Source organism: Heterocephalus glaber, unplaced genomic scaffold (genome assembly GCF_053883595.1).
Source record: "Heterocephalus glaber isolate CG9 unplaced genomic scaffold, H.glaber_assembly_v1.0 deba00001481, whole genome shotgun sequence".
In the NCBI taxonomy this organism is placed as follows: domain Eukaryota; kingdom Metazoa; phylum Chordata; class Mammalia; order Rodentia; family Bathyergidae; genus Heterocephalus; species Heterocephalus glaber.
Genome location: NW_028258317.1, coordinates 12,962,968 through 12,988,453, shown reverse-complemented (window position 1 = coordinate 12,988,453; position 25,486 = coordinate 12,962,968). Strand labels below are relative to the sequence as shown.

General features: G+C 45.4%; 1 protein-coding gene across 2 annotated transcripts in view; it reads right to left on the bottom strand.

Annotated features, from left to right (window-relative positions):
* The window catches only part of Gabbr2 (gamma-aminobutyric acid type B receptor subunit 2), a 367,556-nt gene that overhangs the window by 93,727 nt on the left and 248,343 nt on the right, over nucleotides 1-25,486 (bottom strand). For both annotated transcript variants that reach the window (XM_087183622.1, XM_004864946.4), the window contains exon 8: nucleotides 9,157-9,217. In XM_087183622.1, coding sequence (XP_087039748.1) covers nucleotides 9,157-9,217 — 61 coding nt within the window. The remainder of the gene's footprint in view (nucleotides 1-9,156; nucleotides 9,218-25,486) is intronic.

The following is a 25,486-nucleotide window of genomic DNA, read 5'->3' as shown; positions in this document are numbered from 1 at the left end:
AGATAATGCCTGCTCTGCTCTTCTGTTCACCCAACATTTCCCACTTCGACCCCAGGCTCCTTGCTAACACCATGGTGCAAACAGCATGAACCATCTATTTGGATGTGGATGGCCTGGAAGACCAGAGACAGTGGGCCAGGGGACCTGTGCCCAGCCTGGAAAGCAGGTCGGTCCATGCTGGGTTTCAGAGCAAGGGGAGAGGCCGCGGCATTCGGCTGTCACTGTCTGGCTCCATGCCACGTGGGCCCGCTGCTGGCTGTCATTGGCTAATGTGTGACTGCCTAATGCCTTTCTCCAGGTCTCACTTCCTCCATCTGTAAGCTGCACTGACATCTTCCAGTGCTTCTTGGCCTCAGCGGGCCTTAGAGTCACGCAAGGACTTCTAGAAAATATACATGCCTGAGTCCCAACACCACAGAGTCATCACATTAGAACCCCAGAAAATTGAGGGGTGATTTCAGGGAGGCAATATTTTTACAAGTTCCCTAAACTGACCCTACTGTGTAGCCAGGGTTAACAACCACTGAATTAAGCTGAGTAGCCTGCAGTGTGGACATTTCCTGGTTCTCAGAGATGAAAACCGTCATGAAACAAAGAGCCCCCTTTCCTGCCAAATAACACTGGTTCCTTCTTGTAATGCAAAGAAAAAGTTTTCTCTTTAAAAGGTGCATTCTTTATTTCAAATTTGGGATTTGCATGTGTGAAGAAAACAGGTCCTATTGGTGAAAATTTCGCTGTCAAAAATGTGCAGTCTAAAAATATTCACTGGCTGTGGGCCTTGGAGAGTCTATGAGACAGGTGGACAAAGATGTGAATCACAGATGTGATTCTGCCTCCTTCCTAAGTTGCATGCCCCTAGTAGGAAGACAAACAGGTCACTGACCTTCTGCTTCAGCTGGACCCACACCCTGTGACATGGGATATAATCCTCACATCCCTAAATGTCCATTCTCACTCAGCTTTGGCTCCGCTCTGGGGGAGGTGTACATATGCTTTAAAGTTTAATTGTTAACAATAGCAACAACAACAATAACAACAACAACAACAACACACACAGACAGCGTAGAACTTGGGTGTAAAACAAAATATGATCGTGGCTCAATAAAATCAAAGAGTCTATAAATCCACTCAACTCCAGGACTCCAAAACAAAGTCTGATACTCAGGCCCAAGAGACAGCTCTGAGCTGAGAGACAGGCCATGGGGCTAGTGTTGGCTTTTCCATGTCCCATGAGCAGCCTCGGTGTGAAGCCCATCCCTGCCTGGGTCTGGCTGTATGAGTGGGTTCAATGGGAGAGCTCTATGTCCTCCAGTCCTCATCCTATGGCTCTGTAACAGCTTTGAAGGCTCTTCCTTCAACTCTAAGTTGAAACCTGTGCCATGCAATTTTCCTTGTAGGTCCTGACTCTGCCCTGGAGCCCCACATCACTTTGACACCTGATTTTGACCAGCCTTTGGGAGTGGACACAGTGGCCATAGAGTGACCAGGGACCTTGGCTGCTCTTCCTTCTCCAGGGCAAAGAGCCACTCCTCATGAAGGATTCTCACTCTCACCCCGACCTGGCCACAGCCCTGGGCCAGCCCTGCAGAACCACTCTCCTCCTTATAGCACCCCTTTGCTGCTCAGAACAGAGATCAACTGTGTGCTTTTTTGGCTGGATCCTGAGCACACACTCTTCTGTTGTCACCAACAGTAGGCCACTGCCGCATTTTAAATTAGTTCAACGAGCTTTGTGTTGGGATTTTTAGCAGGCCTGGTAGATAGTGGTCAGATGCTCCAGGGCTATAATAACCTTGCCTTAAGCAAACTGGCCCAAGGGCAAGAGCTAAGTACCCAAGAGGGCCTGGTCACATGTAATAGGCCACTGCACCGGAAGTACATTTTCTCCTCTCTGCTTGGCTACCTCCCACTGGTCCATCAGAGCTCAGCTCAGATGCCTTCCTCCCCCTCTCCAGGCATCCTTCCTAGATTCTGTTAGTCAGAGTGGAGTATCCCTCCTCTGGGTCCCTGAAGCCACCTGTGCCACCCCTTATAAGCAGTCATACCTTCCTGGGTCTTATGTCTGCTCCTCATTGGACTGAGAACTCCCTGAGGGCAGGAGCGGCATCCTGCCCATCTCAGCACCCTCTGTGTTCAGTCAAGACCCAGCATGTAGGAGATGCGAGGAAATGATTGTTAAGGAACTCCAAAAAGGCAAACCACAGGACCAAAAAGGGGGCAGGGGATAGATTTATCCACATTAAAATTAAAAGCTTCTCTGTTCAATAAAGATTTGGAGTTTAAAGGTAAGTGACAGAACGGGAGAAGCTATTTCCAAAGCTAAAAACCAACAAGGGATTGATACTTAGATTATATAAGGAATTTTTGAAAATCAACAAGAAAAAGACAGAAACCGCAAAACAAAATGGTGAAAGGATCAGGGCTGAGAATTACTGAATGGCTAATAAGCACAGAAAGAAACACTCAAACTTACTAGCAATCAAAGAAATAATATTTAAAAACACAGTATGATATTGCCTTATTCTTTAGTCTGGCAAAAAATGAGAGGTGGGGGAAACACCACATGTGGGTGGGAGGGAGGAACACAGGAACCCTTCTGCCAGAGGCAGTGGATACGGGCCTGGCCATTCTGAAGAGCAATCTGGCAGGTTTTAGGCATACTGAGTGTGCACATACCTTCTGATGCAACAATCTGCTCCTGCACATTTCTCCTAAAGAAATTCCTAGATGGTTCTATGAGGGGACATATATAAAGACACTTATTATTTGTGAGGGTGAGGAGTTGAAGGTAACCTAGTGTCTACTGCTGGAGGATGAATGGGTCACATGATGGCTGAGTCTCATGGAGGGAGCAGGGAGAAGCCATGCCCTAGATATACACCCAGGAATTGGGGGCAAATTGAAAAACAAAGTGCTGAGTAGGAAATAACACCAGCAACAACAGAACAGAAAAAATACATAATCTAGTCGCGCTGATGTAAATTTGAAACACACACACAAGCTAGCAACAGTCATTTTGCAAGGACACATACAAACACAATAGACGGATTAAACACTTAGGATGTTTGTCTTCCACTGGGTATGCAGGAGTGGGATATAGGGGTAAATGAGGGAAATAAGGGTAAATTAGCCAGGAAGGCAGTTCATGGACCAATGATAACAACATTGTATGACATGAGGTGTGTGAAGCATGATCATACTTTAGTCAAGAAATTCTGAATGAAGGTAAATCTGGGACCATCATCAAGAGCTCCTAGCAGAAGAGAAAGAAGGAAGCCAACAGATGCCAAAGTACTTCACAGTTGTGGAGCCAGGCATGCCACACCCATCAAGTCACTGGATTCCCAGTCATTTTCAAGGAGAGGAACATAATTGGCTTTTATCTTATTATTTTTAAATAAACTCTGAAATGAAGTCTTGGTGTGATTATGTTATGTTGCCTGGATAGCAACGATCAGTCATATGTGTTTTAAAACCTGTATACTTTCTACACAAAATGGGGTAAGTTCCCCATCACTGGAGGCATTAAAGCAGATGTAATTCTATAAAGGAAAATGAAGGCTCTCTTCAATATGGAGTCTATGGCTCAATGAAGCATAATGTCTTGTAAATAATTCAGTCTTCTGGGCCACCTCCCTTGGGTTCCCTGAAACGGAAGCCCTGGATTATTAGTTCTGGGAGCTGTCCAGCCTAGGGGTAGCCTCCCAGCCCCTTGGACATGTATCCTTCCCGCCCAGCCTCTTCATATGTATCCTTCCATTTCTGCTGGCCCACAGCCTTGCTGCAGTATCCCGATGCTCAGCAGACTATGTTGCCACTCTGTTTTTGGCAATACTGAGGGTTGAACCCAGGTCCTGTGCATGCCGGGCTAGCACTCTGCCACTGAGCTACATCCCCAATCCTTTCTAAAGTTTTATTTTGAAACAGGGTTTTTCTAAGTTGTCCAAACTGCCCTTAAACTTGTGATCCTCCTACCCCAGCCTTCTGAGGTGCTGCATACTCCTGCACCTGGCTTTTCACTCTTGATTACTGTATATCCAGTTGAGTAGTAATCCAGCAAAATGGCCTTTGCAGGCACATGTGTGCCTTGATAGAAGGAAAATGATATTGAGTCTCAAACTATTATTGAACTAGAGCTGAGTTTTCTAGTAAGATCTGGTAAATTATCTCCTGCTTTTATAGGCATTGGCATTTGGCCAGAGAGATTATGAAGCCCCTGGGAGACAGGGACTCTATCTTACCCAACTTCGCTTCCCCCAGAGGACTGGGTAAAGCACCTGGCAGATGCTCAGAAAATGTGCACTGAACAGCACCATGTCTGTTACCCTGAAGACCAAACAGTAATTAATGTCTGCAAATGGGAAGGAGGTGCCTCCATTTTACTAGGTGCATTCTGAATTATAAGTCCCTCGTTAGAGCAATACAAGACCCCATCTCTTCAAATCAGGTGCCAAAATACGAAACTCCAAAATCTGAGTCCTTTATGTTTCACAGAAGCCGTGATCATTCTCCACATTCTCACAAACAGGCCTGATGAAGGCAGGAGGGTGGCTGAGCAGCAGATGCCCAATTTCCCAGAAAACAGCATAAACCAGGCCCTGATCACAGCTTCACTAGCTTTCCCTCCCTGCTGCCGTTTCTGAGCCATGTTTAGACTTTAGCAGTAACACGGATTCTTTTTTCTCTTAAGAGTGGGAGGGAAAAGCCATTTTACTAGTATCCATCCTCATCTCAGTATGGCTCAGTGGACAGCAGCGATGACCTGGGGGGGCAGCCCTGCATCCAGGGCCAAAATGGCTTTAGGCCCAAGAGTGTGCCCCGCAGAATGCTCACATCACAGCTGCCTTACCTACCACGTGGGTGAGTTGCCTGGAATAGCACCTACCTAGCACAAGGGTAAGAATGTGCACCATTTGTCTGGAGGTGATCTGAGGTCACCCTTCCATCTAGGGCTGTGATGAAGGAAAACAGGGAAGGAGAGGGATCCCTGTACAGGGTGTGTAAACAAGCAGGTTCTTGTGTGAGGAGCAGAGGCTTGGTGCCACAGAGGGATCTCTGGAAGAAGAGATTCTCTAGAGATGTCTTACTTGAAGGAAAGGATGCTGGGGTGGTTTCCCCCACCTCTCCTTTATCACTGGTTCAGGGCTGCCCTGGAAGCATTAACTCCATGGACATCTGGGCTGCTCCTCTTACAGGTGGGGAGCTGCAGATGCTCTTAATGAGACGCTGTTCAACTTGTTCTGGAATGATGGGTACCCAGGGAATATCGGTGCACCTCTGATGGTGTCCACCACACCTGCTTTCTGGATTGGTCCTGAAGGGAAGCGAGGGCTCTGGGAGCCCTTGAACACTGAGCCCAGGGAGGGAAGCTGGGGCTGAGGGAGACTATGCTTAGGGAGTCAAACCCTCTCTGGATTCTCAATATCTCAGCTAAGAGGTCGGCCCTACCACCTTTTTAAAAAAGAAATAGCCCATTTGTCCAGCATTCCTAAATTTCTATTAAAATGAAAGTACAAAAATGTAATTTCTCTAGCTTGGAAAAACAATAGCCACCAAATTTCTGTTGTTATTGTTGCCAGATGTTCTACCTTAAATCAAGTTACTGAAATGAAAAATGAAAATATTCTTACATGTCTTGAGACCTGAGGGGATTCCCAAGTTCAGGGTCCAGACTTTCACTAACTGTTTTAGCAAAGTCACATGAAGAGCCAGCTGCCTGCTGACAATGGTCATAGCTTCCCAATGCTCCAGAATTCGCAGAGCACAATCTCACTGGTCTCTGATGACAGTTCTGGAGGCAGGCAGAGCTCACATTAGTGCCATCCTATTTTGCAGAGGGGAAATTGAGATCTTGAAGGTAAAGTGACTCATCTGGGATCAGAGCAAAGACTTCAACTTAGGTCTTTTGTATCCAAATTAATTAATTAATCTTTTACTGGGGTCCTCCTATGGGCCAAGCACTGTGGATACTGATCCTATGCCCCTAGAATGGAACAGTGGATAAGGATAAGGCTACTTGGTCCTCTTGTTGGTCTTCTCTCCAGAGCTGTCTTTCATTCCCAATTCCTTCGTGTTTTAGTTTTGCAAAGAAGTGAATAATAAGGCCTCCTACCAAACACTTCCGTGACTGGAGATAAAAGGTTTCAAAGGCACCAGGGACTCTGTGCAAATAAGAAAATAAAAAAGTATCCCGGGGGACTCTTTAGAATGGGGGTGGGCTGGCCAACTTCCAACAAGCCACCAACATGCACTTGAGACCACCAGGGTGTGACCCGAGGAGCAGAGCTACACAGGGAACTTCCCTCAGAGGGGCAGCTGAGAAGCTACGCTGTGTGATGGGTGCTTATACTACCTGCATTTTCAGTCCCTTCTGAGCAAGAGAGGCAAGAGAGGGACAAACAGACAGGACAGAGCAGTCTCAAAGAGCCAGGAAGAAAACACAGTGAGACCATGAGGAGGCCTTTTGTAAGGTCACCAGCATTAGGCAATTTAAGAGCTGGTAACCCTAGGGTAGGGGACAATTCCTGGAAGGTTCCAGAAGGCAGAGTCTGGAACAGTCCCTTTTTGAAGGAAGAGAGAAGCAGGGGCCTAGAGAAAGGAAGAGACGAACTCACAGTGAGTTGTGACCTGCCCTGAGCAGAGCAAGTCTCTTTCCAGGTCTGAGCTTCAGTTTTCCCTCTGAAATGGGATGATAGCCAGGAGTTCTACCAGCTTGGGTGGCCCATCCAGTAACTCAGGGACCTCCCTTCCTGGTGGGCAAGGCACCTCCGAATCCTTTTGAGCTTGAAAAACTAATGGTGTACTGATGTGCATATGCCCCCTGCACTCTAGCGGCTTATTTCTGTCCCCAAATAATATGCAATCCTTCTGCCAGGTCAACAGGACTGTTTTATAAAGAGGTAACAGGAGTATCTGAAGGTCCCACTGTGACATTCAATAAAAGCCAGACACAAATGCAGAGAAGGTGAGGGGAGCATATGCAGGTGTGGGTGTGCACATGAGCATGAGATGCCAGAAGGTGAGGTCCAGGCCCAGCCCTGCCACAAACCAGTCATGTGTCTCTGGGGAACACCTCCCTTCTCTGAGCCTCAGTTTCCTCATTTATGCCACGAAGAGGTGGGATGAGCTCATCTCTAAAGCCCAGCCCTATCTGATATGCTGCCAATCATTAAGTACAGAAAGCAGCTACCAAACAGCAGATGGCACAGAAAAAGGTTCCTAGGTGTCAATAACTAGGAAAATCTAGACTTGCCCCCAGAAAACTGTCAGAATGTTGGTAAGATTCTTATCATAATTTCAACTTATTCCTGAGCAAAAAATAAATGCTCACATTGATAACATGTTATTTCACGTAATTCTTCCCACATTTCGAAAAGGTAGATAGGTTCATACCCTTATTTTACAGATGAGGACAATGAAGGCTCAGAGAGGCAAAATCATTTGCCTGATGTTCAACAGTGAGAATGATACTTGAGCCTAGGTGGATTGGACCTACTGTGTGTGGCACTGCCTTTCTCATAAATCTGCAGATCTGCCTAGAGCCACAGTCACTAGAATGGGTGCCTACACCTAATGTACGAGAAAGGAAAAGGCAATAAAATTGGCATGTCCTAGTCGCTATGACCAGACAGCCCATATTTTACAATATCCTTTCCCAGAATGATATAATTTGAGAACTGAAAATGTGACAAGAGAATTTAGTTATAATCACTCAAAAGAAAAAAAAAAAACTGTGTCTTTGCCAGGACACCTATTTTGTTCAACCAATAAAGAAATACAACTTAACAAATGGGAAAATAATTACATTTGCCTAAAATGACATCTTTTGTGCATGCCACTGAGCTGACATGTGTTTCAATTACCTGCCACAGGAAGATGAATGGGTAAATCTACAAGATTATATTACAAAGTGATACTGCTGAAAAACACCTCTCTCCATTGATTGGAAGCCTGGTGGGATTTGTCTGAATGAATCTGAAGAACTTGCTTTAATTTCTTGCTTTCTCTGGGATGAGCTTAAGATGTGCTTAAAGTGAGCGAGCAGAGCAGGCACTGTTCTTGTTTCTAGAACTTTCAGAAACATCCAAATGCTGAACAATGCTGCACTGATGAATGGTCCCTCCAGTGGTCTGGGCTGACCACTGCAATAATGACCCCCGGGACTGAGCTGAGGACATGCCATGAGGAATACCTCGCCCTGCCCCTCACAGACCCCCGGGGACTCGGAAAAGTCACTTCTGCTCTCTGGGCCTCAGTGTCCTCATCACACAAAGATCTTGGTCCAAGTAGTTTCTGAGGCCTCTAGGACAGCAGCAGCAAAGTCCAACAAACAAACAAACTGGCTCCTTTAGAAGATACGTGGTCTATAAAAAGTATGGGGCTGCTGCACAAGCGCAAGGACCCGAGTTTGATCCCTGGTACCAAAAAAAAAAAAAGTATGAGGAGGTTATATTAGAAGAGAGACTAAAGAGACACATCAAGCTGATGCAATGGTCGGACCTTGTGTAGATTCGCTAACAAACCATCGGCTTTGAAGGCAGCTTTGAACTGATCAGACGATCAACACAGACTAGGAATTAAAAAGATGTTAAGAATTGTTAAATGTTTTAGGTATGATAATAGTATGATGGTTGTGTTTTAAAAAGTCTTTGTTTAGCAGAAATGCATACTGAAGTATTTATAGATTGAAATGAGATAATGTCTAAGGGTTGCTTAAAAATTGACAGCAGAAACTGGAGGAGGATTCGAGTGAGTAGAGATAAAACAAGATTGGCAAAATGCAGATAATGGTTTAACTGGGAGGAGATGGAGACACAGGGTTCTAGCTAGTCTCATAGAGTCTGTTGAACATTTCCATAATCAAAACCAAAAATTGACATAGGGCTTCTCTGCATCTTGCAACTGACTTAGCTGCTGCCCCTCCCCACTTTTTCTAAGCCTCTGAGTCAGGTGGGGAGCGGGAGGACGCCTGCCACACAACACAGCTGAGAGACAATATCTACATAAGTTGAAGCTAATCTTCTCAACTGACTCTTCCTAGTTTTATCTGGGATCTCATATCCTACCCCATTTCTTTTGATGTATTTTATTGCAGAAACACAACATCTCTGAATAGAAATGTCATCAACTGGAAAGAATAAGCATCAAAAAGCCTACCTTGAAATTGAGTAAATTTAATGGTCCCCATTCTCTCCCCGTTCCGGAACACAACTTGACCCTAAAAACAAAACAAACGAGAACAAAAGAGAAATGCCACATTAGCTCAAACACTACTGAGCTCACTGAAATGCATTAGCTGTATGATGCGATTATTAATATTGGAGAAAAATAGACTCCCATTGGACCACAGACGCAAAATCAAACTAATTATTTTTAAATTAGTTGTGATTTTATCTGGTTAATTTGTGAGGAGCACAAAATCAATAATGGAACTACCACATGTGAATTAAAGCCAAGATAAACATCTTCATTATCATCGGGGACTATTTGTTAAACAGGGACTATTTGTTAAACAACCACGTGTCCCATGTTATCATGGGGACAAGGTCTTCCAGGGAAGATGGAGGTAGAGGTGAGACCCTGGGAGGCTGGCCCTATACCCACCCATAAAGACACAGGACTTTGCTGAGGCTGTTTGGCTTGAGGACCACAGGGTGCTGGAGGTTAGTATTTTTTATTAAATCCAGAGAATGTATTCCTAAGTTCTTCCCGAACAGTGACGTCAGCTCCAATTATAACTGGGCTGTAGTGCAGCACAAAATTAAGCTACTTGAGCCAGAAAGACCTGACTGCCGTCACAGGCAGCTAAACACCCCTCATTAGGGACCTTGGGGGCTAAAGATGGAATCATCTTTTTCATCTGTCTTACTGCCTTCGACATGCTTGGCTAAATATACCAGGAATTTAAAGAGGAATATACCATCTCTTTTTGTCAATTTATGGTCCACTTAAAATGCTACAGCCATGCAAAGAAACCGACATATGTTATATCTTTGCATCTTAATGACTGGCTTAGCTGGTAAGGGGATGAACCCTATCTTACGGATCAAGAAACTGAGGCGGAGAGAGGTTATGCACGTTTTATAAGGTCATAAGTGAAGCTGGGATTCATAACCAAGTTCTTTTTTCTCCAGTGCTGGGATTGAACACAGGGCTTTGTGCATGCTAGGCAAGTGCTCTCAGGCACTTAGCTACAGTCCCAGCACCCCCTCCCCCCATTTCATGTTCACGCTCATGCCATTTTACTATAGCATGCAACTCTGATCCAGAAAGAAATTCCTTATGTTCCCATTACGGTGAAATTAGGAAAAGAAATAATTTTAAGGGTCCTCTGCCCTTTTCTCACAGCAATGCACTTGCATCATCAGGCAACAGCATAGAAAATACTTGGATCCCTCTTAATTCTTGGGAGAAAGCCCCAGGATGTTTCCTCTTCCCTTAGGTGGAAAACTGAAGTGTGAGGCTCTGAGGCTTTCAGAATAAAGGAGACCATTCAACCTGTTCTCAGAATGAGAAACACCTTCCAAGGCCACTTTGACACCTTTTTGAAGTCCCGAAGACAGCTGCAAGTAGTATCAGTTTGAAACTAACACCCACTGAATTCTATATTCAGGTGATGGTAAGCAATTTCCAGGAATGTGAAAACACTTCAACTCAAGGTGCGACAGGAGCTGTGATTTTATTTCTAGGGATGATGGAAAAATCACAGAACACCTTTCAAAAGGAACACTTTTATGCAAATGGATCACTTTGCTGGGATGGGACAGATGCAAACATTGTCCACTGGAGAAAAAAATTTTTGGTTGATCGACAAAGGTGGAGATCAAACTAATTCACCAATCTCCTGCCATATTTTGAAGAATCCCAAACACTTCTAGGTTTAAAATGTGGGCAATTCTGCAGAGTCTAACTTGGTTAAAGAGTGTATGGAACGCTGTCCAAGCTTTAATGGAAAGACATTGGAGTGCAGTAAGGCATGAGGTGAGAAGAAATCTCCTTTTGCTTTTTCTTTTCTCCTTTACTTTTTAAACAAAAATAATTAGTCCATTTTAAAATAAGACCTGTCATATTTTATTATACTAGAAATAGCTATTTTTGCTAACATTACCTCTTCCCATTTCCATGAATTCTCAGGTACCACAGTGAAAGGAGGCCAGTGTCTTGAGTTCCACGCCCCAGGGTGAGGCCCCTCTCAGGTGAGTTCCTGATCATCTCTGAATTACAGACCTAGTGCAGCTCCTGGTTATACAGCAGGCACTCAATAAATGGCAGAAATTATTTTTATTTAAACACTTTTAATAGCAGAGAGCGGAAATGAAAGGATCTGAAGCACCGGGGAGGTTTTCCATCTTTGGGAAGGGATTTCAACTCCCATGTGACATCAGCTAGCAAAAGGGCAAACTATTGGGTGCTCTCCAAGGTGGCTTTGCCTCTCAGAAACATGCCTCCAAAATGGCTGAAAAGCCCTTGAAAAACCTCAGGAGCCCTGGTTCTTCTGTCTATCAACAGGAGAAATGGGAGAGCTTCTGGCTGTGGTAATGGGGTCATGATGGAAAAAGATGGGTAACTGGCTATTCTGAAAGCTGGCACCAGAGATGAGGCCCTGAAGCTCTGGGAAGCCCTCTTGTGAGCAAAGTGTTACATGACTCCTTCCCAGAAGGCATGACAATAGAATCCACTGGGTTTGACTAATGAGGCCCAAGTGGACAGAGGACCACTGATCCAGCCAAGGCAACCTTATTAAGACTGGCATGAGGAAGGTCTCATGCCCACAAGAGGATTCTCAAGAAATTCTGTCCAAGAGGTGACCCCCATATTAGAAAGTGGCCAACTCATACAACATAAGTATTTACTTATCCTGTGCCAAGTTTTTTGCATTTCTTTTTTTTTGTATCGGGGATCGAACTCAGGACCTTGCGCTTGCGAGGCAGGCGGTGGCACCACTGAGCTAAATCCCCGGGGCCTTGTTTTTCTTAAGATATGATCTCACTATGTTGCCCAGGCTGGTCTTGAACTCCTGGGCTCAGGTGATTCTCCTGCTCCAGCCTCCCACTTTCCCCAGTACTGGGAGTACAGGCATGCCTCACCACACCCAGCCCAAGTACTGTTCTAGGTACTGATTCTTGCTCTAGGAGAACTTTGTATTTGATTAGAAGGGACAGGAAGGATAAATACATCAATAAATGAAAATATTTCAGTTAGTGATGAATGCAGAGAAGAAGACAAAAAGGTGACAAGAAAAGGGAGCTAAGGCAACTTTGTAGTCAGTGAAGGGGTGGTACAAGAGGGAAGTCCTGCGTGGCAAGACAGAGATACTCCAACCAAAGGGAAAAGCCAGGCCAAGGCGTGAGGGGGAAAGAGCTTGGAGTGCCCAAGAAATGGAACTCTCACTGGCTCAGAGCACACAGCAAATGTGGCTGGGCATGGTGGTTGAGCAATGCTGGGCTTGCACCTGCTCCTGTTACCCTGGGCAGGGGACACTGTGGTGTGTTCCCCACATGCCACTTCTGAATGGCACTCATTTCCCCAGCTGCTGGGCATCTTGGGTGCACCTTAAGAGAGCTGTGTTAATGAAAGTGATTGATGATTCCTCTCTGGGGCAGCCTATACGTAGTGGTCAATGTGAAGGTTATAGTTCTGGCCCCCATGCCTCAATTCAGGACATTGTGCAGGGGCATGGGACCCAGAAGTCCCCATGGGGTTGGCTGAGACTGTTACTGCAATCATATCCCATTTTGACCTGTCCCTCTGCCCAATCCTGCTTCTTTGATCCCCTTTCAGCTTTTCTTCCTGGGAGAATTTCCTGATCAACTTCCTTAGACAGAGCTTGGTCTTGTGACTTTTTCCTTGGCCACCCAATCTGAGACACCCTGGTACCAAAGGCTTGGTCCTATCTCTTCCTCACAACCTGATGGAGCCTGAGTGATAGGGCAGGTGGGGGTGGAGGAAGCAGTGAATTTTGAGTGAAGCCCCTGTGGCCACTGATGGCTACAGCGCTTTGTGAACTACTACTGTAGCTAGGAGAGTGGGTGGGCAGCCTTTCTAAAATCCAACATGAGCTGGGATTGTTTTGCATCCCCCAGCCCATTAGTTGCTCTCCCCACAATGGAGTCTTTGTGTATCTATGTGTTGTGACTCTCCTTAAGCTTTTGTCATGTATAGTGTCAAGGCAGTCACTGGGAACATCATATCTACTGGAGACCAATCCATCTGGTGAATTAAATTCCAAGGCCATAGATGGAGTTTAGTAACTCTGGATGGTGGCTGGTATCTGCCTGGCGGCTCATAGTTCACTATCACTCTGAATTCTCCTCTATGTTGCAGGCACTGGAAGCCTGGAAACCACATTTCCCAGAATGCTCTGGCACCCATTAAGGTTGTGCTAATGAAGGCTAAGGCAGGAGAACTGTGAGTTCAAGTCCACCCTGTGCACTTTAGAGATTTAGCCAGATCCTGTCTCAAAATAAAAAGGGCTGGGGGTAAAGCTCAATGTGAAAGCCCTGAATTCAAACCTCATTACTACAGGGGAAAAAAAGGTTCATGGACCAGAAAAAAGCTTTCTTCTTCTTTTTTTTTTTTTCCTCACTCTGGTCATGGCAGTAAGAGCTATGATTGACTATAGGTGTCTGTGGGGCCTAGTAGTTCCTGGCTGCCTTCTCAGTCATTAAAGGTAGGGTCCCCAAAGCAGCAGAGACAGCAGTGGCAGTGGCCTTGGAGGCTAGTGTGCTTGAGCGTTTCGCCATTATTTTATTTGTATTCCAATTCTGCTCTGTGGCCACTTTAAGAAACTCTTCAGAAGTTCCATTACCAGCCAGTACTCAGTCAAGAAAACAGAAATCACCTCTGGCATTTCAAGCACAATGGCAATACCATCACCCTTTCTGTTCCTCCTGCCCCAGCAGTGTGGCAATTGTCAGGCACCCTTGTGGTCAGATCCCTGTATTATATTTCCCTCTGAAAGGCCTGTTCTCTAAACTGGAGACTGGTTGATCATGGATCCTAACTTCCCAGGAGTTTATCAACAAGACCACAGAGGAGATTTGAAAATAACATAATGGAGGTAAAACTCCAAGTGGATAATTGATAAGGATTTTTTCCCCTTAAAGAGATGTTGCTAATGTTTAAAAAAATCCTGTCTCATGAAAGCCAGTCAAATCAAGAGTTCCATTTTAATTGGAGCAAAAAGCTTCGTGTGCTTGTTTAGAGCAATCTACACATACAGGAAAACACTAAAGGTTCAGCATTCTCTAGACAAGAGCAAATATTGCCAATACCATGAGCTGGGACAGTCTCTGAGGGCCTCTGAGCCCTAATTCTTCTCTTTGAAAAATAGTCAGAACAATGCCTACCTCTCAGGACTGTCTGTGAAAATGAATGACAATTGAATTGGGACAGAAGAATAGCCCAGGATCAGTGCAAGGTAATTCTCATAATTCCTCCAGTTAATTTGCATCAGCAAAATCTCACCTGATATCAGATCAGAATCCCCAGAAATGTCAGTCAAATGTACACTAAGAGTTCCAGAAACCTCTTAGAAAATTTTTCTGTTTCACTGTCCATCTTGAATGTTTCACTACTAAGAGGGAGTAAAATTCACTCTAACAACAATTTATATCTTATGAGCAAAGCCCTGGGTTGGGGCCCATCTCCCTCAATTTCACATCTCCTCATTTCACAGTGGAGGATGAGGATGCCCTGCCCAGGGAACATGATCTGGTACAAGGACTGAGAGCCAGGAAGGTGGCAGCTTGGAGGTACTGGTGAGGCCTGCAGATAGCACTCTGTTGGAGCTAGAAGCTAGTCAGAGAGAAGACCCTCTGGGCTATGTCTAATGGTGTGGAGTCACAGGTTTTACAGTTTTGGGTGCATTTTAGGAAGGGGGTTTCCCCCCTTACTTGTGCCCCTGGGCAGTTGTGACTGCTTTGGGAGCTGTAAGCATGCATACTCATTTGAGTGTCTGATTTGTGCTGCTGGGGAAAGATTTGCCCTGATGCATTATGCAGGTCAAGGAATCTCTAAGTCATTGGAGGTTGGAGGGCCATGGGGGCCCCACTCAGCTCTATGGGAGGAGAGAGGGCAGCACATCACTGCCTGGTTGATAGCCCCCACCCAACTTGGAGCATTCTGCTGCTCTCCTTCCAGCTATGGCGGCACTCACTGGCCTCAAAGGAATGATACAGCCTTTGAGAACCATTGGGGCTAGACTGCTGGGCACTTGTTCTATCAAGGGTAGAGATCTGCATCATGCAGTTTTGAAGAAGAAGGTGCCCTCAGTTCTCATAGGAACAGCAAGATTTAAAAGTGAGAAAAAGACCACATAATTGGGTACATCCACCCAGATGTTTGCAAAGATGAAAAATATTCCTTTTTTTTCTACATGTTCCTTTGGGCTATAGCAGAGGCCATATTTTGCTTTTTATTTAAAACATTTTCTTTACCCTGAAAATTCATTTGATAGGCCCAAGGCTTCAGAATGTTTGGTGAGCCCACAGGTCCTTGAGAAGCATCAGGGCTGAGAGTCCTGAGGAGGAGAAGGTGGGAAATGTGACCTGTCCCACTGCCACCTTTCTGCTGATATGAGGATGGGGAAATACGCTCCTGAGGGACCATAATCAGAGAGTCCTGACCACCCATAAACCAAGTAGTAGCATAAGGTAGGGCTTGGTACAGTGGAAAGAAGTGGGGACCCAGAGGGGAGGAGGCTGGCTGGGTAGCCCTGGAGAGGTGCACCAACTCTGTCTCTTTCCTCCCAGTTACTACATTGCAAAGCCAGGCTTGTTTAGAATAGCAGAATATCACACATGAATGAAATGATCAAGAAGTAGAGGAATCTTGCAGTAAACTGTGAGACAGACACACAACAGAGTACTACGATACATGCATTTAGTCAGCAAGTACTGTGGGCACCTATGATGTGCTACATAGGCACCAGATGAAAGACTGAGTAAAATCAACATGATCCTAGATTGCACGGAGCTTGCAGTCTGGTAGGAGAGACAGATATGAAATAATAAACACACAAACACATACAGAATTACAAACAATAAGCAATATGAAAGAAAAGAGCAGGGTGCTAGGAGAGAGAACTACACAACCTTAATTTAGACTAGGGGTCAAGGAGGTCCTTTCTCGGGAGGTGGCCTTTGCACTGAGACCTGAAGGAGTTAGCTGAACTAAGAGTGATGGGGATAGCATCTTGGGGAAAGGGAACTGCAAGTAGGTACAAAGGGGCAGGAAGGGGCTGGGAAATCAGACTCCTGAAACAGTACCAGAGAACGGTGATTGAAGAGATAAGCAAGGCACATGATTGGCAAGGTGGATGGGTGCAAGGTCAGGCAGAACCTTACAGGCCACATCAAGGACACTAGGCACAATTTTGAATTCAAGGAGAGTGTGATGGTTGACTCCCTGTGTCCACTTGAATAACAGAAGCTCAACTAAATTGCCTCATTAATTCCATACCCTAGGATGTAGAAGACCCACCCTAGGGCGGCTTGTTGTCTGAATGATATAAAGGGGAAGAGAAGAAGGATGGATCTGCTCTGTTTCTTTGAAGGAGCTTGAGTTTTCTCCTTCACTTTGAACGTCCTCTTCTGGCTTCCAGCACAGGGTCTTCAGTTTCCAGTGCAGATCTTCAGCCTTCCAGCATAAACTCTTCAGCCTTCCATCAAAAACCCATTGGTCTCCTGATATGGACTTGCACAGGACACTGCAGTGAGCTCCAGACCTTCAACTGAATCCTTCAGTCTCCAGCATGCAGACAGATCCTAGGCACTCTTCCTCATCCGACTCTGTGAGTGGCCATTGTAAGCCAATCTTGTAAATTCTTATATATTTGTATACCTTGTGTTATATCTGTTTCTGTAGTACACACTGACTGATGCAGGGAGCCATGGAAAGGTTTTATTCAGAGAGTGATTTAATCCAAGTTATAGAGACTTTAGTATTGTAAAAGTGATACGTAGTTGGAAAAAGTGATACTCTGATTGTGCCAGACACTGGCTAGTTGTTCTCTAAGTCCATTTGCTTTTCCTCCTAGGCACATGGCTAATGTACATTTTCCAGCCACTCTTGATAGTTGGTGAGGTCAGATGACAGTTCTGGCCAGAGGAATGTAGGTAGAAGTGACATGTTTCATTCCAGATCTGGCCTATGCAAACCTCTCACAAGATCCTTTTGTTCCCACATTTCCCTATGCCAGCCAGATTTGCAGATTCTATCAGAGGACTCTGAGGCCACAAGTATCCCCTTTGGACTTTGGACTTAGGGAGAACTAACTTTTTACTCACTGAGATGCTGAGATATCTTTGTGAAAGCAGCTAGGATTACTTATTCTAACTAATATGTTAATGGATAATGAAAGCAAAAAATTTTACATAACGTTCATAAGTAGGTAAAAGTGACTCTCACCAAGAAATAATGTTAACACTGGTTAGTCCTGGATTATGTGATTGTTTTTTCCTCCTTTTTACTTTTCAATACTCTCTGATAATTCTATAATGAGCAGGTATTATTTTAACAACAAGAAAACTTTATTAAAAACTTCTTCTTTGGAAAAAAACCCTTTTTCTTTGGAATGGTGCTATAAGGAGACATATTTCTTACAGGCAAGAATAGGAACATCATCGCCAACAAAATAATGCCCCCCCTTGAAATAGATTAATTTTTACTGACAGATTAGAGCTTTCCTGAACAGGAGCCAGGAATCTGCGCAAACATAAGCACATTTCCCCCTCAACTTCAAATTGCAAAGAGAGCAATGAACAAGGAGTAGAAAGGCTCACATCAAGGCTGAACCTGGCCATTTTCTAGGAAAGGCCCCTGGAACAAGTCCCTCTGTGTGCCTGTCCTGAGGTTTCCCACTGCAAAACATGCAGAGATAATCCTCTTCAAGATATTATTAGTGCTTCTGAAACATTTCTGTATATTAACTAAGATATCCTCCTCCCACAGGTTTCTCCTTCATTAATAAAATCTAAACAACAACTCAAGTGGGATGAAGTATGCATCATAATCTCCATTTTATAGATGAAGAAACTGAGGCCCTGAGATGCCAGGTATTTGCCTTGGGTCACATAACTAGTTGTTAGTAGTACTGTGCATCACCCCCTATTTGTCAACTTCAGGCTCACACTCCTAACAACATTCTGGCTTCCCCTTCCCAAGAACCAGACTCTGATCAGAAAAGGAGCTCTCTGCAGGAGACCAGAGTGATGGCTCCTAGCTTTGTGGTTCAGCCAGGGAAGTGGATGGCTAGCTGCAAGTGGTATCTTTGCTCAAGTTCCTAGGTGGATGCTGAGACCAGGGAGCTCTGAAACAATAAAGCCAGGCAGCATCCCCAGGCCTCCTTTCAGGCTCCCTACCCCACCCCTTCTTTCCCAGTCGTTTGCAGATGCAAGCATCCCTACGATTAGAAGTATTTAATTTTTGCTTTACTGTATGTTCTATTTTTGTTAAATAGATTAGTCTCCACCAGGAAAACCAAATTGCTGACCAGTCGACCCAAAAGTCTGAGACAGGCAATTTGCAATCTGTTGGAATCTTTGCTTTTTGCCAGGGTGGGTTGTAGATTGGCCTTGGGGGTAGGACAGGGCTCAAATTAGGCAGCTGGTGCAGCAGCAGCTGGGGCAGGAGGTGAAGGGCTCAGCTGCAGGAGGGGACCTCACTAAGAGAGAGAAAGGCATAGACCAAAGAAATAGGAAAGAGAAGATGGTCAGGACATGGTGACTCACAAGACAGATGGCCTAGAAAGGGGAGGCAGGCACCGAGATTTGTGACTTTGCTTGCAATCTCTCTACTGTATGAGAAGATAAAGTTTATATTATCTGAAAGCTGAGGCCAGAATTCCTCTTATGGAGGGGGACAATCTTGGTGGGGAAAGGAACCTGTTTAGCCTCCTGGAGCAGGCAAGAACCTACAGGAACCTGCACAGGCAGGGACCAGGGTAGTCAGGGGAGGCTGACTACCTGCCAGAGACAATAGGATGGAGTTAGTTTTTCTTCTGAGAAGGTGGGGACCGAGGGGTCTGGGAGGCAGAGAGAGATCATCTGAGGGAGCTGAGGATCATCTGAGGGGGCTAGATCAGGAGCAGCTAATATTACACTGGGGCCACTCAAATTCATTCTCTGGTATAGCCCTCCCCATCTCCACAGAGGCCTTCTCACAAGTCCCTATGACAGAGGTCAGAGTCTGTGTTACATTTCGTTTTGGATGAATGTAGAAATAGATGAAGAATCTCCATTTTCTGCACAGATCAGTGTCCCCCAGAGTTGAGGAAAACAGGAGAGACAATGACATGGTCCAGATCCTAAGTGAATTTAGCAGTACCAGGGCCATGGGTGTACAGGCCCCTCCCCCACACCTTGGGCCTGAATGTGAAGGAATCTTGAGGTTAGTCGTGAGCACCCCCCAAACTAAGGGCTGGAGCTCCCTGACAACCTTCCCAAATTCCCAGTATGGACATCGGTTACACATAAGATGCTGGGGTTAGAGGAATTCCCTGACTTGTAAACTTTGGGATTGGGCCAGTGGGTATGTGGGCGAGAAGGAGGAAAGGGAAGAGCAAAAGGGCTCCTGAGCTCTTTTCTCCAAGGGAGGGGAGACAATGCAGTTCTGTGGGGATGCTCCAGCCCTGAACACTCTGGCCTCTTTGGCCCTCTGGGTATGCAAATTCTTGATGGGGTCCAGCCAGCACTGAAGTGCCCCCCCCCCCGCCCCCGGCCCCATCCAGCCCTGTGATCACTCATAGTCAGCTCACCAGGATGCCAGTCTCACCAGGCTTTGTTTGCCTTCAGTCCCAGCTACAATGGCTGTGCTAATCCTGCTTCTCAGGCTGGTAGGAGGAGCAAAGGCCTGTGCTTTAGAAAAGGAAAGTGCTGAGATCCTGCTGAGTGTGGGGCCAGGAATTCACTACATGTTTGCAGAGCACCTGCTGTCAGACCTAGGCCAGGCCCAGGCCCAGGCCTGTCCTTGGGAGCTCACAGTCTGGTGGAGGAGGCAGGCTCATAGTCAGATAACTGTAGTACAGAGGCAAAAGTGCTCAGGTTGGTAGAGAACCTGGGCCATGGGGCATTTATCTCAGCCTGGGGACAGAGGAGGCTTCCTGGAAATAAACATCTCAAGTGAGCCCAGAAGGGCTAGCTAGGAGAGCTATCTGGCCAAAGGGAAGGCTGGGGATAGTGACCAGGTACAGGAAGCTGTCACAGCTTATGCAAAAGCCTCTGGAGATGAAAAAGCATGGTGGAATACCATGGGAGGCAGGAATAGCTGTGGCCAAGGGACCAGCAGAAGAAAGGAAGCGAGAACTTCCTTTCAAAAACACAAACCATGGGGCAAAAGATTAATTTGATTATGTCAATGTTGACCATTTCTGTTAGACAAAAGATGCCTAGAACAAAGTCAACAGGCAGACAATAGAATGTATTTTTAAAAAGAAGGTCTGAAATCAACATGGTATTAATATCCAGATTATACATGGAACTCCTGAAAATCAACAATATAAAGACAGCAAGCCCGTCATAAATATGGAGAAAGCATCTGAACCAATAAGTTACAACAGAGAAATCCAGAAGTGAAGAAGTATTGAAATGATGCTCAATATCATTAAAAATTAGAGAAAATTAAATCAAAGTGAAAGTCACTTTATATTTATTAAATGGCAAAATTTAGAAATGCAATAATTCCAGACGTTGGTGAGGAGGGCACAGAGGTGCAGGGACCTCATCACTTCTGGTGGGATACCACAGGAGCAGCTATTCCGAACAGCATCTGGCACTACTAATTAATTGTCTGCAGGCCCTCTGACCCAGAATTCCACTCCCACACACAGCCCTAGAAAATTCTTTTAAGGGGATATTTGGAATGTTGCCCATTGCAGCGGTGTGTGTGAGTGTGTGTTGGTCTGGAGAGAATCAGCCATAGTAGACTGGATGCAATGAAAAGATGGCTCTCACAAGCACACTACTTCATTAAAAAAGGAAGACAAAAGATGATATATGTATAACAATGCATTTATATAAATTTAAAACGAGCATATGCAATAATATTGCACATTTCGCAAAATGACACCAAACAAAAAGGTCAATTAGACTTATTAGAATGCCTACTGAGGAAGAAGGGTGACAGAAGTGGAAAATGGGATTAAAAAAGCAAATGAATAAATGAATGAATGAAACAGAGCCTGGTCTTGCCAGAGCCAGCAGAATTAATTGCCATGAACTGATGACTTAAGTTGAACTCAATTCTCTGTACCTGCAGGAGGCTAAACACACTAAAACAGAACCTAGACTTTACTTTCAGGGGAGGGAAAGCCAGCTGGGACCAGGGAGTTCTGTGCTTTGTTCACCTGGATGTGTGTTCCACTGCCCTCATTCATCACATTGTTCCAAACAGTCCCCACTGTGTGGGACTCTAGGGACAACATGGGAAGCAAATGGGAATTCTTTGTTTTTTCCTGAAGCTCAGACAGCTGAATCATTGAGTCTCAAGGTCACACTATGGCTTGGAGTGGCAAGGGTGGTAGAAGCTCAGGACTAGAACTCTGAAGCCCGCACTTTCCCTCTGACCCCAGCAGACGAGGAAAGGAAGTGCCCCAGTTCTAGATGGTCTACTGTCCTGGCCTCCATTGGCTTAGCTCATTCATTCAGCCAAGGTCAAGAAAGCTTCAAGAAGGAGGCAGCACTGGGCCTGAGCCCTGGAAGGTAAGAGGAATCTGGGCATGAGAGCTTAGGGTGGAGATGTCGGCTTTGTTTACACCTACATCTCAAATCCTAGAACTGCACCTAGCATATAATAAGTGCTCCATGTATAGTTCTTAGAGAACACATGAATTCATGGAGAGGAAATTCACAGGGCCACAAGAGCTCAGCAGGCTGGCAGATGATGGGCTGTGGAGCAGGCAAGGTGGCCAGGCTTTGAGTTCCAGGCTAAGCAGGGTGGGTACCCTTCTGTCAGCCATGGCACCATCCTTAGGTCATGTTCAGGCAAACAGAATCTAACGCAACTTTCTCTATTCAGAGTCTACACAATGGGATGCACAATTTCTCCAGGGGATGAGCACAGAGTGATGAAAAGGGACCAAAATAGCAACCTTGAGCCTGAAGATGGAGGACTTGTCCCATGTCTTGGTTCCTCCATCTGGTACATGGTTTGGGTGTAAGTTTCTATCAGCCAGTGTGCGTGTGTGTTTGTGTGTGTGTGTGTGTGTAGGGGTAGGCACAGTCTCCCCAGCTCCTCCCAGCTCTAATGGCCCTTGGCACCTGATGAGTCACTCCTTGTGTCCTCCACCCCTTTGGAAAGAGTAGACTAGGCCAGCAAGCAGTGTCCCTGACACACATTCTCCCTCTTGGCTTGGTCCCTAACCAGAAACCAAGATGACTCCATGTCGAGCTGGACGACTGTGTGCTTGGGCTTCATAGCTAAGCCTAAAAATCTTCCATTAAATAAAAAAAATCTTCCTTTAAGAGATAGGCACCGGCAGAGGAGAAAAGAAAACACAGAGGGGAAAGGGGGCTTGGGGTTAAGACTGCTGTACTGAGAACCTGGGAGTTGCCTAAGGGTCAGGAGGCCAAGCCTCTAGCAATAGATAGCAGAATGATGGCTGTGTGACACCTGGATAGCCTAAGAATACATAGTTGGATCTCATGGGCTGTTTTCAGGGCTGCAGTATGGCCAGTGCAGAAGATGGATTTAGAAATCACTTTGGACTCTCTCCTCTCTCCTCTTACCTCTAGTTTGGGCTTGAGGGGTTCTTACTCCCTTGTGGCTCTTCTATGACTCCTACTCAATATATAAGGCTTGTTGGTGAATTCAAAAGTCACAATCCTTACATTTATAGCATTTACACTTGGTTTGTAAATGCCAATGCCCTTTATAGTGGACATTAGTTTTCTTACTCAGAAATTGATCTGCCTTTGGATATAAGAACACTCTGGTTTTAACTGAGAGATTGTGCCAGGCAGGGTTTGTGATGACCACACTCTAAGATAGCCTCCAGTAATTCTTGTCTCCTGGTGGTCACACCTTTGTTTAGTGCCCTCCCACACTGAGTAGGGCTGGTCTTTGTAACCAGAGGGATATTACAGAAATGGCAGGGTGATTTCCAAGCGTAGGCCACAAAAAAGACAGTGTAGATTCAGCCTTTTTGTGTTCTTCTTTCGGATCACTTATGCTGGTGGAAGCCAGTATCATGCCATGAGGACACCCACCCAAGTGGTGCTATGGAGAGGTCACTGTGGTGAGGAACAAAATTCTTCTACCAACAGCCAGCATCAACTCACTGCCAGTCATGTAAGAGTCCTGTTGGAGGGCCGGGGATTTAGCTCAGTGGTTCTGCTGCCCGCCTCAAAAGCACAAGGTCCTGAGTTCAATCCCCAGCACCAAAAATCCAAAAAACAAAAAAGAGTCCTGTTGGAAGCAAATCCTCCAGCTCTAGTAAGCTGTAGTATGACTGAGTCTCCACTGACATTCTGCCTGCATCATCTCAGAGACCTCAAGCCAGAACCTTCCAGCCAAGTCACTCCTGAATTCTGGGCCCATAGATACTGTGAGATAATGAATGTTTTTGTTGCTTTAAGCTACTACACTTTGGGACAACTTATCTTGACACAATAGAGAAATAATACAGGTCATGAGAGGAAACACAATTCATCCAGTGGTTCAAAGGTGGAGATTTTATTCAGACCTCTTAGAGAGCAAGGAGCAGATTAAGAGAGATGACAAGGGAAGATAATGTGCGCAAAGTCTGGCAACGGCACGGCACAAGCTGGTACCATACCTCAGGGTCCAAGGCACAGATAAAGAATGTCACTGGAGTTTCAGAAAAGCAGGAGATGCAGAGAAGCCACAGCCTTGGAGGGAACAGCTATTTCAGGAGATGCAGCCCCAAGGTAAGGAGAGAGGAAGAGGCTGTACCTTGACTTCTCCTTCTCCTCTTGGATCCCAATCTCCTGTCTGTCTCTCCACTGGACAAATCCAACAGGAAGCTAGACAATAGGGGATTGAGGTGATACTATCTGCATTATCAGCCTCATTGGGAAGAGACCAGGGCAAAAAAATGTGTATGAAACAACATATGCAGGAGAGGAGATAAAAAGAAGTATTAACCCAGGGATCCTCTACCAAAGTTCTACAAAGCTGGTTCTCTGCAGCAATGAAGCACATGACTTAGACTTAGCCAACAAATGCAGCCTGTTCTCCAGCTACATGACTGGTTCAAGGATGAGCACATCACCCATGCCAGCCAATCAAAACTAAGGTGCTCACAGGGATTTTTGCCACTGCTATGGGGGAAATGGACTCCTTTTTTGCTAGACTTGGTGTTGTGATGACTGAAACTAGAAGCAACAGTGCAGAGACTGAGAAGTGAGATGGCTGAGGTGGAAGCAGACCTAGAGATGGAGAACGGAGAAGCTGCATCCTGGATCTCACTGTTAGCTTTGGGTAGGTCCATTTCCTATTCGTGTACCAGCAGAGCCCTGAGTGATACAAGTCTCACCTACAGCCTTGATGACTGACTCTTTGGCAGCTCTCTGAGGGTAGGCTGGTAGGATCATTAACCCCATTCCATGGATGAAGAAAAGGAGGTTCTTTTCTCTTTATCAGTCAGCAACCCCCCAGTTCATTTTAGTTCATAATTAAGGTAATGATACCAGTCTAGGTTTTTGGTATATATTTTGTTTTCACACCATATGGTTTCAGGGTTTTTTATTCCTATCTCACTGGCCTTATTGTGTATGTGTAGTTTGCTCAAAGCTGCTTCAAAACTCTGTTTAAAAATAGGTGGCACTCAATTATTAATTTTAGTCAAGTAAGCAAAAATGGCATGGCAGTGACAAAGATTTTCCAAGGTCACACATCTTGGAAGTGTTAGGTCTGAGAGATTAAAGCAGAGCCTCAGGTTCTTCCTCACACCAAATGGGAAAGGTCCCCTTTCCTACTTAGTCCAGCCTTCTCTTCAGGCATCTTCATGGGACTGACGCTTCTCAGACAGCAGTGTGAGGGCCGCTCATGGGCAGGGGTGTGCACACGAGGGTAACTTACTAAGGACAGGTCACTGGTTCAGTGGTTCCTAAAGACTTCAGAACAGAGCAAGGGAGCTTCTCAGTCTGCTGGGGGACTTCAGAAGTCTGTCATCTTCTGAACTGGACAGAGTCCTTTTAAATAGCTATGTCTTATGCAGCCTAAATTCCCATGATGCTGTCTCCAACTCCTCATCTCCTCACTGACACCGTCCCAGCTACATTGGCCTTCTTGTAATTCCTACACACCTCAGCTTCTTGATCTGCACAGAGATTTTTGTTTGGATGTCAGACCCTTCGTGGAATGCTAGATTAAAAAAAATACTTGTTTAAACATTCTTAAACTTTGTCTGGGACATGATTACATTATTTGGAAAGCATTTGACCCTTTGAGTCTTGCTTTTAAGCTTTGTTAGGTGAGGCCAGAGCCACCTTTCCTGTGGAGTTAATTTTACCTTACTACTGAGACT